Raw genomic sequence first — 16,907 nt, 5'->3', positions numbered from 1 at the left:
TGATATATCAAAATTTTACTTTAAATTTATGAGGGATTTTTTGAATGTTCAAAATTTAAGAGGAACTACTAAGGTATGTTCAAAACTTTAAATAATGGACACCAAAGGCTTCTCACTTCAACAGTGGAAATTAGTATTTATGTAGTACAAATAATTTCTTTTTGGTTACTTCCTTCTTTACAAAATCTGTATAGAATACTTAGAAAAAACTCTCTACTTAGAACTTATAAATACATGCAATACATATGTTTTTGAGCACCTACTATGTGCAGGGTCTTGTTCTAGGTGCTTTACAATAAAGTGCCATAATAAGAATAAGAACAGGGCACTAAGAGCACACAGGAGGCGTGTGCAGGCAGTGGCGGAAGGAGAATGCTTCCTGGAAGTGAAGACATCAAAATGGAAATGTGGAGGCCTAAGGGACCAGAGGTGTGAATAACATTCTGGACAGAAGAAACAGCACATAGGAAGGCTGGGCTTTATTGCCTGAATGCAATCCCTCTTCAGGTCTGTTGCCCCCCCCCCCGCCCCGGACCACTGTTGATAGCCTCTGCTTGGCCTTCCTTCCTCTGGCCTAGCATCCTTCTCTTCAAACACCTTTATCAGAGTGATCCTTCTGAAGCACAAATCTGATCAAACCTGTCTCCTACTCAAAACTCTTTGATGGTCTCAGGATAAAATCCATGTGGTTATTAATATATACTAAGCCCTTCACATTCTGACTTCTGCCCAAACTTAGCTCTTTTTAAAAATTATTTTTTAATTTAGAAAAGCTTTATTTTTATGTAATTTTTAAAGGTTACTTTCCGTTTATATTTTTTACAAAAGATTGGCTACATTCCCCATGTTGTACAAATACATCCTTAAGCCTATCTTACACCCTAGTTCGTACCTCCCACTCCCCAACCCCAAACTTATCTCCTAACCCTTCTCCCAAACACCCTGTGCTCTGCCCCTACTTAACTTTTCTCCGAACGCATCATGTTCTTTTCACACCTGTGCACAAGGACCAGGAACACTTTACCTACTTCTTGCTGCTTTTGCCTGACCTCTTTGTCTGGATTAGGTGCCCTGTATCAAAACACTTCTTACACCCACAGAGAAGTTTTCATGTGGAGGTTTCCACCACGTGTCTGTTACTCATGTTATGATTATAAAAAAAGAAAAAAACAAAACAAAACAGAAAAAACCCAGATAGATAGATAATCTTGATGCTTGAATTGTGACTTCACTGGAAAATGGTAAAGCACATGACTCCCAAGAAGAAGACTGGATAGGGTGTGGCATCTTAACTTTCCAGAGTCAAACCTTAACCCACTGATTTCTCTCTTCTTCATCCTGCTTGACAGTGTTCCTCCTGCTACTTCCAGGATCTAAGAAGGAGCAGCAGCAGGAATTAGGAGAAAAGGAATACTTATGTACAATTTTATCAAAAGAACACATTTCTGCTACATTGTAGTTTAAGCTTTTTTCTTTCAGACATTCTTTTGCAGGTTTCCCCCAGGCAGCCCAGACAGATAAGGAGAATGGCATTCAGCAATACTTCTGTAAATTACTCAACATAGACATTGTGCAATCCTGATCTATTAAAAATAGTGTTCCTTTTCTTGGTCCCTAATAGTGTATATGGGTTTTGTTGCTTGAGATTTCTGGGCATGGGAGTATTGAAGGAAGTGGAGGGAAGGAAGGATACTGTTGCCTTTTATTCCAGGTTATCCACATAAATCATAATTGTCCACTTAATTTGCTGTAATTTTCTCCATTATATAAAAGGAATAAAAACGTTGAACCTCCTGTAGGGTGAAGGGGCTCAGATTAATATTTGCCAAGTACTTTGAAGCTGGACACATCGTTATCCTCTAAAAATGTGAATCAAGATGTGTCCTTCCCCAAAAATAAATTCAGGGTCTAATTCCCTAAAGAGTTACCTAACAATGAAAGTGGGTTGTACAGTGAAAGCCATGTAAATACTGAATTTAGTTATCTCTTAACCAACATTACTCTTCCTGACATTCTTTTGTAGTATTTTAGAAAATGCAATATCAACAAAACAAGAACAAAAAACCCTACGAGGTTAAGTTTACACTTTAAAATGAGGGTTGATTTTTTTCTTCACACTTGACAAACGAAGCCTTTGTTTTGCAGCCCGGGCTATGGACTTACACACTGAACAATACCCATCATTCTCCTCAAGCCTTGAAAGTGACAGTGACCTCTGGCGCCTCCCACTCAGCCGTGCTCCCTGCCACTGTGGAAGCCTTTGTGGAAAGAGACAGCACCCATTTTCCCCATCCTGTGACAATTTATGCAATTGTGAGAAAGGGGTTTTATCCCATTCTCAATGCCACTGTAACTGCTACAATTGAGTCAGAGACTGCAGATCCTGTTACGCTGAAACTTTTTGATGATGGAGCAGGTAACAAGGAATATCATGTAATTTTTCATGTTCTCAAGAGCTGTTCTGATGCTGCAGTATCAATATTAAGTTTATCTTTAAAATTCTTCCAATTCAATTATTTTTCTCACCCAATCTTATGAGATTCTCAAATTCTCATGGACTCACTGACATACTAAGTAGCTACAGGTCTCCATCTGCACAGGGAAAGCAAATGTGAACTTGGGAAAAGAGAATCTCCTTGAGGCTCCTCAGAGTGGCTGTGCGTGAGCAGAATGGAGGGAGGAAGTCGCCCCACACCTAGGTCTTGGCTTCCACTTGTCCAGTGACACTGACCACACTCAGTAAGGCCACTTGGGAACAGGCATGCCCACCTTCCTTTAGGATTCACCAGCTTTCCTATTCACTGAAATAATCATGTTGGACAATTAAAATAGCAAATGAAAACCCAAAAAGGGAGATGCAATGACAGTTAATCCATTTCTTCTTCTTTTGCCTGGCTGTTAAAGAGAAAATTGGAAACTGAGATGACCATAGACTGTTCTTTAGCCAAGTAGCTGGGTTGATGAGAGAGCAGAGCCATGGCCTTTTACATGTGTTATTTGGTCACAAGAAGACCAGGCCAGCAAGCTTAGTGGAATCAGGATAGAGATTTCCCTACCACTGGGAAAACAAAGTAAAGCAAAATAAAACCCTACTTCAAAGCGCTCATTCTGCACAGAGAGAGCTCAGAACTTCATCATCATACCTCGCAGACACCGCAGCATCAATCTGGGCAAAGAGCGGCACTTGGACTCTTTCTGACTTGTTTTAACTTTTAAAAACAAACTCCTTTATTGTTTTATCCTTTCTGTTCTGTTCTTTTCCTAAACTAAATTCTCAGAATGACAATAGACCTCAAAGTTTATGTTGGCAGCCCCAATGTTTGATCTACCAGTAAAATCATATTCCTTCCCTTTGTTGTTTCAAAGATAAAAAATTTTTAAGAGTCTTATGTTTGTTTAAAACAAGACAATTTATGTGAAAAATCTCTGTAGGTTATTTTGCTGTGATTCTCCTGAGCTCATAACTTCAGGCAGAATTTTGTTCTGCGGTGCTTTAATGTGGTCTGCCCTACGTGTAGGCTATGAGGCAATGCATTGTTTGTAGAGAATAATAAATGGATTAAAGAAATAAATATATATACCAGTTAAGTATAAGCAATTATAATAATAAACCAATTAAAAGTTAAAAAAAAAAGAGTCTTATGTTTGGCAATCCATTAGTATCTTGCCATGGCAATCTTGTATGACATTTATGAAACAAAGGTTCATTTAAAGGATTTTAGTTCAAGTCCACCTCAGAGGATACTAGAGAAGTCCTCTTATTTTGCCTACTGGAATGGATCCAAACAAACTTCTCAGACTCTGATTGCTTATCCCTGGCCACACCTTTCACTTTTTGTATATAGTCCAAAAATACACTTTGCAGAATGTTCCTCCCTAGCCCCAGCCTGTGGGCTGGCCTGGGAACAGATCCTGCTGTCTTAGGAAAGAGCACCTCAATAGGCTTTTATATTTATTCCCTGGAACCATTCCGTTTGTTTGATGTCAAAATTTATACCCTGATGGAAGAAACAATGAAAAGGTTGTTTAAACATCAAAGTGTAAATTTAGATGTTTCCCCCGTACTTAACACATATGGACATAGTTGTCTAATACTTATGTTTATAATGGAAATAATAGTATTTATCTGCTAATAAAATTAATGAACAATAAAATTTACACTTGTAAAATGTTTTATAATTTTAAATATACTTTCTCATGCACACTCTCAAATAATCATCACAACCACCCTGTGAAATGTTATCCCCATTTTATAGATGAGAAAACTGAGGCTCAGAGGGATCGTTTCACAGCTACTAAGTGGCAGATCCAGACCTTAAAACAAGTCCCCTGACACCCAAGCCAGTGTTCTTTCCCATTTCTTTCTGACTCAACGATTAAAAGAGGTGGCAGTGGTAACTGTGGCAGGAAGAGATTTTCCTTTATCATTTCTCAACAAAGATAGACCTTATTAATCATTAAACCACTAAATATCAAGATCTGATTTCTTTCCAGTAGATAAAAAAGGTTTCTAAAACTACTGTGATCATAAGGTGCTTAGCATTTTTTATTTTAATAAAATATACTCCTATTTTTCTCATGTTAAGGAGCAGACCTGCCTCTCTAGTGAGGATTCTAGAGCACTTTAGTGATGATGCAATGCTAGAGAACAGGGCTGGGTGTGAGGTGTGAGAAGTGAACTGACCCTAGAATAGGACAAGCTGCTTGCCCCGTGTGGCCACCTGCACTTGAACAGTGAATGTGATCTGCACTTGGGCTAAGCTGCACCTCCCATGGCTGCCCTGGAATCTAGGCCTTGCTGCCATTCAGTCATGGGCTTGGTTTGGAACTGAATGACTCTCTGAGGACCAATGCAAAAGGAAAGAAGTCTAGCACTGGGCAAGCTTTTAGAATGCCTCCTGAAGCAAGGCACATCCTCTTGAAGTGGACAGAACCAAAGCCTGTCAAACTCCAAGTCAGTGAGCACCTTCGAATCTAGAACAATCCACGTATCCTCTAATGAGGAAATTAATTTCACACTATTATATCAACTACCAAAGCTTTTTTTTTCATCAGGGCTTCAGGGTGTTCATAAACCCCTTGAAATTGCATGAAAGTATGTATATGTACATATGTATTTATTCACAGGGAGCAGAGTAGCTTTTATCTCAAAAGGGTGTGTGACTATAAATAGGCTTGAGAATGTGCTTGGTTTCTATGAAAACCTAGTATTATTTTCAGTGATAGGAAGGAGAGCACTAAAGGTGATTATTAAATGCTTTCATAGCACTGAAGCAGGTACAACTCATTCACCTTTAGAAAATAATTTTTCAGAGGTTAAGGAATCACAAGGAGAAATTATGGAGCCATTGGAATTTTAGTCACCTGATAATATCAAAAGTAGCTATGAGTATGACAGCATATGCTAAAATTAGAAGAACAAGGGGAATAAATCTTATTTTTAATGATTTAATTAAATATTAGTAATCAACTGTGATAAGTATTGACATTGAGTTTTTTTTATATTAACAGGTGCTGATGTTATAAAAAATGATGGAATTTACTCGAGGTATTTTTTCTCCTTTGCTGTAAATGGTAGATATAGCTTGAAAGTGCGTGTCAATCATTCTCCCAGCATAAGTGCCTTAGTCCACTCTATTCCAGGAAGTCATGCTATGTACGTACCAGGTTACATAACAAATGGTAAGAATCATTAGCACTGTTATTTGAATAACATCATTTAATGTGTATATTTCTGATGAGTGTGTATGTGTATGTATTAGAGAGAGAGGTGAATTTCAAAACTCTTTTATATAAGTCAATGCATAATTTGTTGATTATCTCTTTAATCCTCAGTGATTCATGATAGTAGATAACAGGAAGGCAGTAGGTAATTCCCACAGATTTCTCCTACCTTCGTTTTAGTCATTATTTTGACTTCTTTCTTGTGACTGTTTCATCAGAATTACTACCAGGCAAAGAGATTTATTGAGTTTTCTTAGTTCCAGCTCCTGTACTTCCTCTACAGAGGAAAGAGGAAGAGGCAAAAAGTTGTTAGCAGTTTAAAGAAGGAAGCAAATAGCCCAAACAATCCACACAGGAAATGGGTTCCCGAAAAAATATGAGTGTGGATATTACAGGAAACTGAGGGTTTCCTGAAGATGTTCTGTCTTCCTTCAAGATAAAAGTGCCAAATACATAGAAGATACACATATTTTTTAAACACCATTATTATAATAGTTCCTGATGGGAAGCAGTGGTTAAAGTATAACAAACAGAAATATGCTGTAGTCTTTAAATATAATCTCAAAAAATGTTTCGAATCATTCTTATTTGCAAAACTGCAGAATCTTTACGAATACTTTTCATGTATTTTAGCAGCTATAACTAATCATTTGGACCATACCATAACATGATTCTATATTTTTGTACTATATGTACTTTTCAGTAGAAAACAATTAAGATGCTACAGTGGATTTGCATCTCCTGATATTTTTAGTGTTGCCTAGAACACAATTTACTCTCACCTATATTTAAAATAATTTGGATTATTTCAAAACCAATGTAAATCAATTTGCAAGGTAACACAGTTTTACTACAAAGATACGATTTTGTATCTAGATGTACTAGATTTCTTCATTTCTAGTAGATATTCATTTCATTCTAGAAAGAATACTTCATTTCTAAGTAGATATTCCTTCTTTCATTTATACATCAAACATTTTTGAAGGCCTCCTAGGTGACAGGCTTAGTCCTAAGAGCTTGGGATACCAGGTAGAATAAGACTTGATTCCTATCAAGGAGCTTGCAGGCTACTGACTGGTCTTTTTTAAAGCCATGAATTTAAAGGATGCAAATATCAACATCTAGTGTACACTGAGAATAGAAAAGTCATATTCAACTCTGCTTTTATCTGTGTACTTCATATAGGCCCTAGATAGCACAGAAAGAAAAATTTAGATTTCCCTAGGCATGCCTACCTCACATAACATTCATTTATCAGCTCATTTTCATGTGATGACCTTGAGAGTACACTGCATTGAAAAATGTGAGCTGCTCCGTTTTCACACCACCAAATCTCCGGGCACAGCAGCATCTACTTCCTTCCTCTCCTCCCTAGTGCCTCTGTTGGATCTGCTCCGGATTCCACCCAGCCTGCTCATCAAGGGTCCTTGAGAGCTCTCCCTTGCATGTCCTCTGAAGAGCATTCAAGCATGATTTATTACTTCCCATATGAAAAAAATTTTGGTGGTTCCCCCTTAAGCTACTGTCCACCTGTCTACTCCCTGTCATCCAGTTCCTTGAAATTAAATCTAAATCTGCCGACTGTACCTTCTCACCTCCAGTTTACTACTCTGCTCACTGCAATCAGACCTCCACTCACCTCACTCCACTGGAATTGCTCTGGCCTTAGTCACCAATGACTACCTGCTCTTATATCCAAAGGACACATTTCAGTCCTCATTTTACCTGACCTCAGCAGTACCTGACACAGCTGATTGATTTCTCCTTTGCCATTTCCTGGTTTCTATGATACCACACTCTCCTGCTTACCTCTTATTCTCTGGAATTTTTATTCTCAGGCTCTTTTTCCAGCTTCTCTTTTTCTACCAAGCCTCTAAGTGTTGGCAATTATCAAAGCTTAGTCTTAACCTTCTCTTCTCACTCTTCTATCTGGAGCCACGTTACCTGGGTTTGAAACCTAGTTCCTCCATTTACTAGCTGTGTGACTTTGGGCAAGTTACTTAGCCTCTGTGTGCTTCAGTTTCATCATCTGTAAAAATGGGGGCAATAATTGTACTCTCCTCATAGCATTGCTGAAAAATTAAATAGTTGATAATATAGGGTACTTTAAAAAGTGCCTGACACATAGCAAGCACTTAGTAAATAGTTTTTATTTTTATAGCTGAAATTCTTATTAGGTAATCTCATTAACCTATATGGCTTTAATAACATCTATATGCCTATAACTTCCTAATTCATAGGTTCAAAATTATTAAATCTAGCTAAAACATCTTCTTTGAGCTTAAAATCCGTATCTAACTGGCTCCTTGACATCGTCAATTAGATGTTTTACAGGAATCACAAACCTTGTAACTTAAACAGTTAGTCTCCTCCCCATAGCCTGTTTCTCTTCCCATTTGCTCATTTTAGGAACCTGGGAGCTATTCTTTTTGTTCACCAACTTTCCCTTCTTCATCATTCCATATTCAAATCCATCACCAGCTTTTGCTGATTTTCTCTCCAAAATGCATCTCGAAATGCCTACTAGCCTCCTCTCCACTGCTATCACCCAACCCAAGCTACCATCTTCTCCTATCTGGACTGTTGCAGTGGCCTCATTGCTTCCTGTGCTAGAATCCATTCTCCACTGAGAGCAGCCAGAGTGACCTGTCAGAGAGCAAATGTGATCATATCACTGCCCTGCTTCCCCACAGCACGTTTAAGATTAAACTCTAAAACCACTACAATGGCCCACGAGGTCCTACTTGAACTTCTCTCTCCTGTCTCATCTCAAACTATTCTCCTCCTTGCTTTAATTAAATTTTTCTAATTTGCAAAGCTCTTCTCCACACTTCAGAAGTTTTTACACAACCTGTTCCCTCTGCCAGGGATATTCTTAACCTCCACTCTTTATCTGGCTGACTTCTATTCATCCTTTAGGAAATTGTTAAATGTTACTTCCTTGATACCACTCTAAATTATATTCCTGTGTTATTTACTTTCATAGTACCCTTCCTTTTTTCCTTCTTACATTTATTACAATTTATAAATATATGTTTATAAATATGACTGTAAATTCCATGAGCAATACTGTTTTGTCTGTGATTGCTGGCATAGCATATGCCCTAAAAATATTTATTGAATGAATGAATGGATGAATGAATTGTTGAATAAACAAACTGTTATTCTAAGGATGTAGCAAAGGAAAAAAAGTCTTAAAATGTCTCTCAATAATCTGCAAAAACAAGCTATTCAGGAGACGGTAATTTGTTGTTTTGGCTATTCTTTTCTTTGGTGTCACAGGTAATATTCAGATGAATGCCCCAAGAAAATCGGTGGGCAGGAGAGAGGAAGAGCAAAAGTGGGGCTTTAGCTGAGTAAGCTCAGGGGGTTCTTTTTTTGTGCTGGGCGTTCCAGCTGACCCACATCCTGATGTGTTTCCGCCATGCAAAATTATTGACCTGGAAGCTGTAAAAGTAGAAGAAGAGGTGACTTTATCTTGGACAGCACCTGGAGAAGACTTTGATCAGGGCCAGGGTAGGTTTCTTGCTTTCATTACCTATTTTTCTACAAGGTGGCATTTCCAATAACTATATCAGGGGTTAGTTGGGTAAAAAATAGCTTTGGGGGCTTACAGATGACAAAGCTGTAGAGGATTGCATGGAAAGCTTTGAGTTGCTGATAAGGCCATGTATCCTGGAGTCTAGGAAGAGAATGTATCAGCTCCCCCAGGATTGACGAGGCCCTGGTAAACTGACTGACACTAATACAGAAACCTTTGTTGGAAACATAAATACCACATGTAACAGTGGTCTAGTCAGAAGAAATGGGTTCTGCTTTACAGAGCATGGACTTTCAAATACTGAAGGTGATTGATTAGTTTTCTGAAGATTAGATGGTGTTTATTCAAGGGCTTACAAGTCAAGTTTAAGGGAATAATTCCCATAAGTCATGAAATACTTGGTGCATTGTCCTCTCCTACTTCTGGTCATCATTTTTGTTAGGGAAGCTGGGACCAGTTCCCTGATTTGAAGCTTTCTAACCCTTGCTTGGGCATTGATGAGTTCCTTCGCTACTTTCCTTTTTCTAATGCTTTTATGCCAGCCTTCAGGCTTCCACCTACCTTATCTCTTGATCCCCACAGCAACTCAACAGAAAAAGTTTTCTAAAAGAATAACCTTTCCAACGTCTTTGCCATTACCAGAACATGATTATCATTGATTACACATTAAATGGTTTATTTCCTGATGCGTCTGATTGAGATTTCTGTAGGAACCAACCTTCTCTATTGAGAGCTCATTCATCAATATTGGTCAATAACAGTGACCACCTTGGGCCTTTCCCAGTCTTGCTTTCAACTTGGATCATCTTTTTTTGGCTTATAATCCTGTTTATTACTCTCTCCAGAAGATATCTTAATTACAAATAATTAGGCACTGCTGAGAAACAGTCAATATTGTAGTTTTGTCTTGAAATTCTGTTATCACAATCTATCTCTTCTTGCCAGATAGGAAGGAAGTGAAACATTTTACATTCTAAATTAAGGATTTTCCTAAGTTAAAGTTTGGAGATGTGAAATGATTGAAACTGTGGGATAGGCATATCACTTGTATAATGGAAACAGCTGTAACTTAACTTTAGAAAAAATGTAGTTCCCACTCTGGCTATAAGTCCAGCTGTTTAATCTTTGGCAGGTTGCTTAAACTCTATTACCCTCAGTTGCATATGTGGAAAATAGGACTAAAACTATCTATTTCATAAAGTACTGTAAAGATGAACTGAGATGACATATAAAATAAAAAATGGAAGAGAAAGTGGGCCCAGTAAGTTTTCGGGGCTCCTGGTTTGCATTGCTAGAGAGTTCTCTAGCTTCTTATTTGAAGTAAGGAGCCACCAATACTCACATTCCCATCTTTATGTAAAAGTAAGCATGGTGCCTGCCACCCAGTATTTTTCCTCTTTCCTCACTGCCTTAGAAGCACAGTTGTGTGTTAAAAGAGACAAACACAAGCTCAGACTCCCATTACTACTGGGAACTGTTTTTTTCAAGAGCTCTGGTGGTTTCAACTACACCACTGAATGAAGAGTAGAAAGAAAGTGAATGTGCAGTATCAGTGGTTATGAATGGCTTGAAAAGAAGAAATACAACCAAATGGGACTTTAGTTTAGAATTGGTATTACAAAGGGTTTTAGAAGGGAAGAGAGGATTTCATACCTTCACATAAACGGCCCTGATGAGCAGGATGACTGAAGCAGATCAAGCTTGTTATAATGTGAAACCTCAAGTGACAAAAGATTGGGAGGTGGGGAATGGCTGGATGTGTATTAAGTTGCTGACATCACTCAGTCATAATTGACTTGATGACCCAGCAATGGCAAAATTGACCAATTAGCTATGAGTATACCAACTAGCAAGTAGGTGTCTGTTTAACTCATAAACATGTGCTTTCATCACCTCTTTTTTTTACAAATTGTTGTCTAGGAAGGTGTTATACTCTCCTCTATGGCCAGAGTTAGAAACAATAAGGGTATGTCTCTGGCTTTACAATTATGAAAAATTTGACTATTCTTAAAAACCTTATTAGCAATAAATGATCATCTCATATATGCACAAGCATATCAATGTATATCCAGTACCAACTCTTCACCATACACAATATACTGTAAAAGATGACAAAGTACATGGAATAAGCAAAATATTACCAGATTATTATTATGTTTGGGAATGTATTTAGACAAGGCATTATGGAAATGGGTTATTTCTTTAGGTTTTCATTAAGACTGTGGGTAAAATAACTGTTAAAACTGAGTACCAGGCATGATCTGTATTTCTGCTATAAAGTTAATTTCCTTTGTGTTTTCTCCAGAAATTAAAGTGAAAATATATTATTTACTAAGGAACTATTATGTGCCCAGCAGGGTGCTAAACATTATATAAAAGTAATTTAAGATGGTATCACACTCCAAGAACTTATAATCCTAGGCTAAGAGAGAAAAGGCATAAAATGGTCAAAAAACTATTTTATGTATTACACAGTGCCATTTGTATAATTCAGACTTTGGGAGCTACAGGTATTAAAAGGTTGTAGAGTGGCTGGAAGCAGAGCAAAGGCCAGTTTCTAATGCCAGGGGCCTGGGCAGAGCCTTTGGAGTAGTGACAGACCACAAAAAGCACCAATCTTGGGCCTCCTTCCTTGCACTGAGTAGCTTCCCTACGTGTCTAACAGCCTGACTTTCATACTGTTTCCTCTGATATTTTTTCATCATGTTATACAACTGTCATTGAACATATTATCTTTACAAATTGTTGAAAATTTGCTGCTTCTGAAAAAGCTGTTAAATGACAGCAATTTTTTCCCACTTCCCCCACCCCCAACCCTCAGTTATGCTTCTTGGATGGAAGAAGGCTCAATGTAGGAGAAATCTATAATAATCCTTAGGGGATGGTTTGGATTTCAAATGAAGAGAGGAAGTGGGAACTGTTCCCACTGGTAAAGATGGGGTCAAGTCTTTGATTCCCTCTGCATGTCCTCAATCCAGGCCCAGGGCTTTCCATACTAGAAATTTATTGGTAAAGATGCTAAGGAAAGTGTAAACCTTGGTAACTGGAAAAGTAGCAATTATTGGGAAATAGGAAATAGGAGACAGTGTAGCCTAGTAGAAGGCTGTAGAGCATAGTGTTAGGGTATTGAGCTCTGGAATCAGACAGATCACATTTTATCTATGTAACTGAGGCAAGTTACTTAATTTCTCTAAACTTCTGGTTTCTAATCTGCAAAAGCAGATAGTAAGAGTACCAATCTCAGAGGGTTGTTGAGAGAATTGAATGAGAAAAGGCACAGAGAGGGATTAAAACAGTGTCTGGTCCATACTAAGTGCTCAGTAAATATCAGCATTTATAACATTTTGGAGCCTGAAGGGGTCTTAAAGATACACTAGTCTGACTCCCTTGTTTTAAATGTAAGGGAATGGCCCTAAGAGGTTAAGTGTCTTGCCCATGGCCTTAGAGCTACTTTCATGGCTGGAATATACTGGGAGTATAGAGGTAGAGGTCAAAACTAGAGATATAGCTAAGAGGTCAAAGATGCAGAACCAGCCCATTTTCTTTTTCACAGGGAGAAAGGGAAGACCACAACTATTGTAAATGGAAGGAAACCCTTCATGAATGTATGAGCTGAATTAGTTTGGAGTTTTTGTAGTTACACAGTTGTCCTGCATCATTTTTAATAGTTGTTCACAGTAGAAAGTACATGACATTTGGAGTTAGAAGAAATGAGTTCATTTCCCGCACTACAGCTTCCTAACTTGACCATGGACATCACATTTAACCTCCTGAGTCCCAGTCTCTTTTATTTTAAAATGGGATGGTCAACTTCACAGAGGGAGAGCTATGTATGTAGAAAATCTTTGTAAATGCTAAGGCTTATGGAATATCGTTTCATTATCCAGGAGACGACTCTGGGAGAGCCCCGTGGGGAGGGCTTCCTCCATAGAGAACAAGGGACATAGGAACAGTGAACATGTTCCATTGTGAGTGTACAGCAGATGGTCAGCCTAGCTTCTCATCCATATCTGTCCCATCGTATTTGAACCACAGTAGAAAGCAACTCAAGTGGGTTCACTCAGAGGAAATTGGCTGATTGATAAATTTGAATATGAAGGTTATTTTGTTTTGACAACCTTCTTTAAGGGTGCTTTACTCTAATTACTACTCAGGAATAGAAATAGTCTCATTATTAAAACTTACTATAGACTTGGAAAATGCTCAAAACATAGTTACTAGAATATTTTCATTTTTTAATTAAAACTCAGAATGTCTCGTGGTTTTTATTCCTGAGAACAAAATCCTCCTTTGGAGCTGCTCCATTCATTGTTGAATCTATTTTTAGCCATTTTAGATAAGAATTATGATATTATTAGAGTGGGTTAGTACTACAGGTGGCTTTCTTTTTGCATCTAGCAATTATTTGTTACCAATAATTTTGTTTTTGAGTTGATAATACATTAATACAGTTTGAAAGCTCACAGCAGCACAGCAATATGAATGTACTTAACACTGCTGAACTACACACTTTAAAAAATGGTAAAGATGGTAAATTTTATGTTATACGTATTTTGCCATAATTTTAAAGGTTCAAAACAATATAAGGAAAATCAAAACAAAATTCTGCCCTCATCTACTCCAAATTGTGCAGCTCTGTAACATGCATTTTTCTTAATTTATCACAATCTGCCTTGAATTAATGTTATACCACTTCACATATAATGTGAGAATCTTTCAAAAGTATAATTCCATTTACCCTTCTGCCATCCTTTGTGGTCTTGCTGTCACATATTTTACTTCTACATTTATTATAAGCCCCACATTGCATTGTTATGGCTTTTGTTTTAAACAATCAATTGTCTTTTAAAGAAATTTTAAAGAGGAAAAAAATTATCCTTTTTAGTTACCTGTATAGTATAGTCACCATATCTAGTCCTCTTCTTTTCTTCCTGGAGATCAGAATTTTTATCTAGCATCATTTCCTTTGTAGTTGAGGTCTTTGAGTAACAAATTCTCTCAATATTAATTTTTCTGAAACATGTCCCTTAATTTTTAAAACACAGTTTCACTAGATGTAGAATTCTAGGGCAACAAGTGTTTCTTTCAGCACTTTAAATATATCATTTCATTGTCCTCTGGCCCCAATTTTTTTCTGATAAGTTAGCTATCATTCTTACTGTTGTTTTTCTGAATATAAAGTGTCTTTTTTCCTTTCTGGCTGCTTTAAATTATTTTTCTTTATCTTTGGTGTTTAGCAGATTGACCATGATGTGACTCAGTGTGCTTTTCTGATACTTATTCTGTTGGGGATCACTGAACTCTCTGAGTCCGTGGAGTGTTCTTTTAATCAAATTTATATTTTCAGCTGATACATCTTCAAAAAATGTCTGCTCTAGTTTTATTCTTCTTTTCTTCCTGGGTAATATTTATATTATATAATATTATAGTACAGTATAGTATAGTATATCATATCATATCATATCATCATACACCCACACTAAGTGGATATATCAGTGGATCTTAAGGGTCATTGAGATTCTGTTCAATTTTTCTACCTATTTTTTAGCCCTTCAGTTTGGATGATTTTTTTTAATTTTTAAAAAATTAATTTATTGATTTTTGGCTGCATTGGGTCTTCGTTGCTGCACGCAGGCTCTCTCTAGTTGCAGCGAGCAGGGGCTACTCTTCATTGTGGTGCGCGGGCTTCTCATTGTGGTCGCCTCTCTTGTTACGGAGCATGGGCTCCAGGTACACGGGCTTCAGTAGTTGTGGCATGTGGGCTTCAGGAGTTGTGGCTCACGGGCTCTAGAGCGCAGGCTCAGTAGTTGTGGTGCATGGGCCCATTTGCTCTGTGGCATGTGGGAAATTCCCAGACAAGGGCTCAAACCCGTGTCCCCAGAATTGGCAGGTAGATTCTTAACCACTGAGTCACCAAGGAAGTTCACGTTTGGATGATTTTAATGGACCTGTCTTCAAGGTTACAAATTCTTTCTTCCATTGTGTCCAATCTGCTATTAATCCTTTCAAATGAATTTTTTCATTGCATTTCTTTTTTTCAATTTTAGGATTTCCGTTTGCTTCCTTTTTAAAGTTTCCATATCTCTCCTCAAACTTTCCATCTCTTCATTCACTATATCCAGCTTGTCTTGTGTGTAGACCATTAACATACTCATCATGGTTATTTTAAGGTCCTTGTCTATTAATTTCAAATCTCAGTCATTTGTGACTGTTTTTATTTGCTGATATTTTTCTTGACTATATATCACATTTTCTGTTTCTTTGCCTGTCTAGTAACTTTTTATTGTATATTGGACATGTGGTAGTAAATTATAGACTCTGGACTTTGTTATATTCCCCTGAAGAGTTTTGAAATTTTCTAGTAGATACCTTGGATCACATGGAATTTGAGGAGGCTTTGTTTTACTTTTGTCTAGGGTTTGTCTATTTCAGTTTTGCTCTTAATCCTAGGGCATATCCCTTAATTCTGGGACACAATCTTTTTTCCTAAGGCACAGCTTTTCTAGTGTTTAATGGACATCTCAAGATATTTACCAAGCTCCTCTGATGTGGCAAGACTCACACTCCAAACTCTATATCTCCCCTGTGGTGGGCACTAGCATAAAACTCTGCTCCATTTTTCAGCTGTCTAGCTATTGTTTTTCCCTTGAGCCCTTGATTTTTCACCCACTCATGTACAATTCAGAGGTCTTCCAATGATTTGAGAGAAGTTAATACACAGAGTTGGGGCTCATCCCTCTCTGGCTCCCTCAATTTTCAGCCACTCAGCAATCCCACACTCAGTCCTCTGATTTTTAAAACCAAGAAGATAGTGGCTTTCTGTATCAGTTCCAGCTATCTGCACTGAAGTGGAAAGTGCCCTCAGAGGAAAAACTGTATAAACATGAATCAGTCCCAGCCTGGTTCTCTTCTTTTATGAGTTGTAACTCCTCTGGTTCCTGTTTGTTTTTATTCCCCTTTCTTTCTTCAGAGCTTATACTTGTTACCTGCTGGTGAATTAGTCCAATAGAAGCCACTCAACCATTACCAGAACTAAACTTTATCTTTGACTTAAGTTACAAATATTTTTGTCACTTAACATATATGTTTATATTTTGCTTAGGAGATTTTTCCCATGTAGAAAATTTTCATTTTATGTATATAAATTTATGGATTTTTATGTTTATGGCTTGTGAATTTTGAGTCTTAATTAGAGGGTCCTTTTCCACTTCAAGTTTATAAAGAAATTCATTCATTGTTTCCTACTACTTAATAGTTGTTTTTACATCAAACTTTTTATTTACTTTGGAGTTTATCCTGAAGAATAAAGGTTTGTAGTATGGATCCTATTTTTTCCAGCTTTTTACCCAATTGTCATAACACCATTATCAAGAAATTTGTACTTTCCCCTATTAATTTGGGTTCTACCTCTATCATATACTAAATTCCTAAATGTATTTTGGTCTACTTTTATACATGAATCTATTTGTGCACCAGTACTGCAGTTTTTCAGTTATTGAAGCATTACAGTGTTTTTACATCTGATAAAGTCAGTCCGTCCACTAAAAATGTGTTATTTTTTAACCTTATATGGCTAATCTTGATTATTTATTTTCTGTTTAAACTTTACAATAAGCTTGTTAAAATAGAAACTAGAGGCACT

General features: G+C 37.3%; 1 protein-coding gene across 1 annotated transcript in view; it reads left to right on the top strand.

Annotated features, from left to right (window-relative positions):
• Positions 1–16,907, top strand: part of CLCA2 (chloride channel accessory 2) — a 36,664-nt gene that overhangs the window by 19,032 nt on the left and 725 nt on the right. Inside the window, 3 exon segments of the mRNA XM_061186374.1 lie at positions 2,146–2,416; positions 5,512–5,682; positions 9,007–9,240. Coding sequence (XP_061042357.1) covers positions 2,146–2,416; positions 5,512–5,682; positions 9,007–9,240 — 676 coding nt within the window.

The sequence above is a fragment of the Eubalaena glacialis genome, chromosome 3 (genome assembly GCF_028564815.1).
Source record: "Eubalaena glacialis isolate mEubGla1 chromosome 3, mEubGla1.1.hap2.+ XY, whole genome shotgun sequence".
NCBI classification, from domain to species: Eukaryota; Metazoa; Chordata; class Mammalia; order Artiodactyla; family Balaenidae; genus Eubalaena; species Eubalaena glacialis.
The sequence above is the reverse complement of the archived record's forward strand: the minus strand, read 5'-3'. Positions and strand labels throughout refer to the sequence as shown.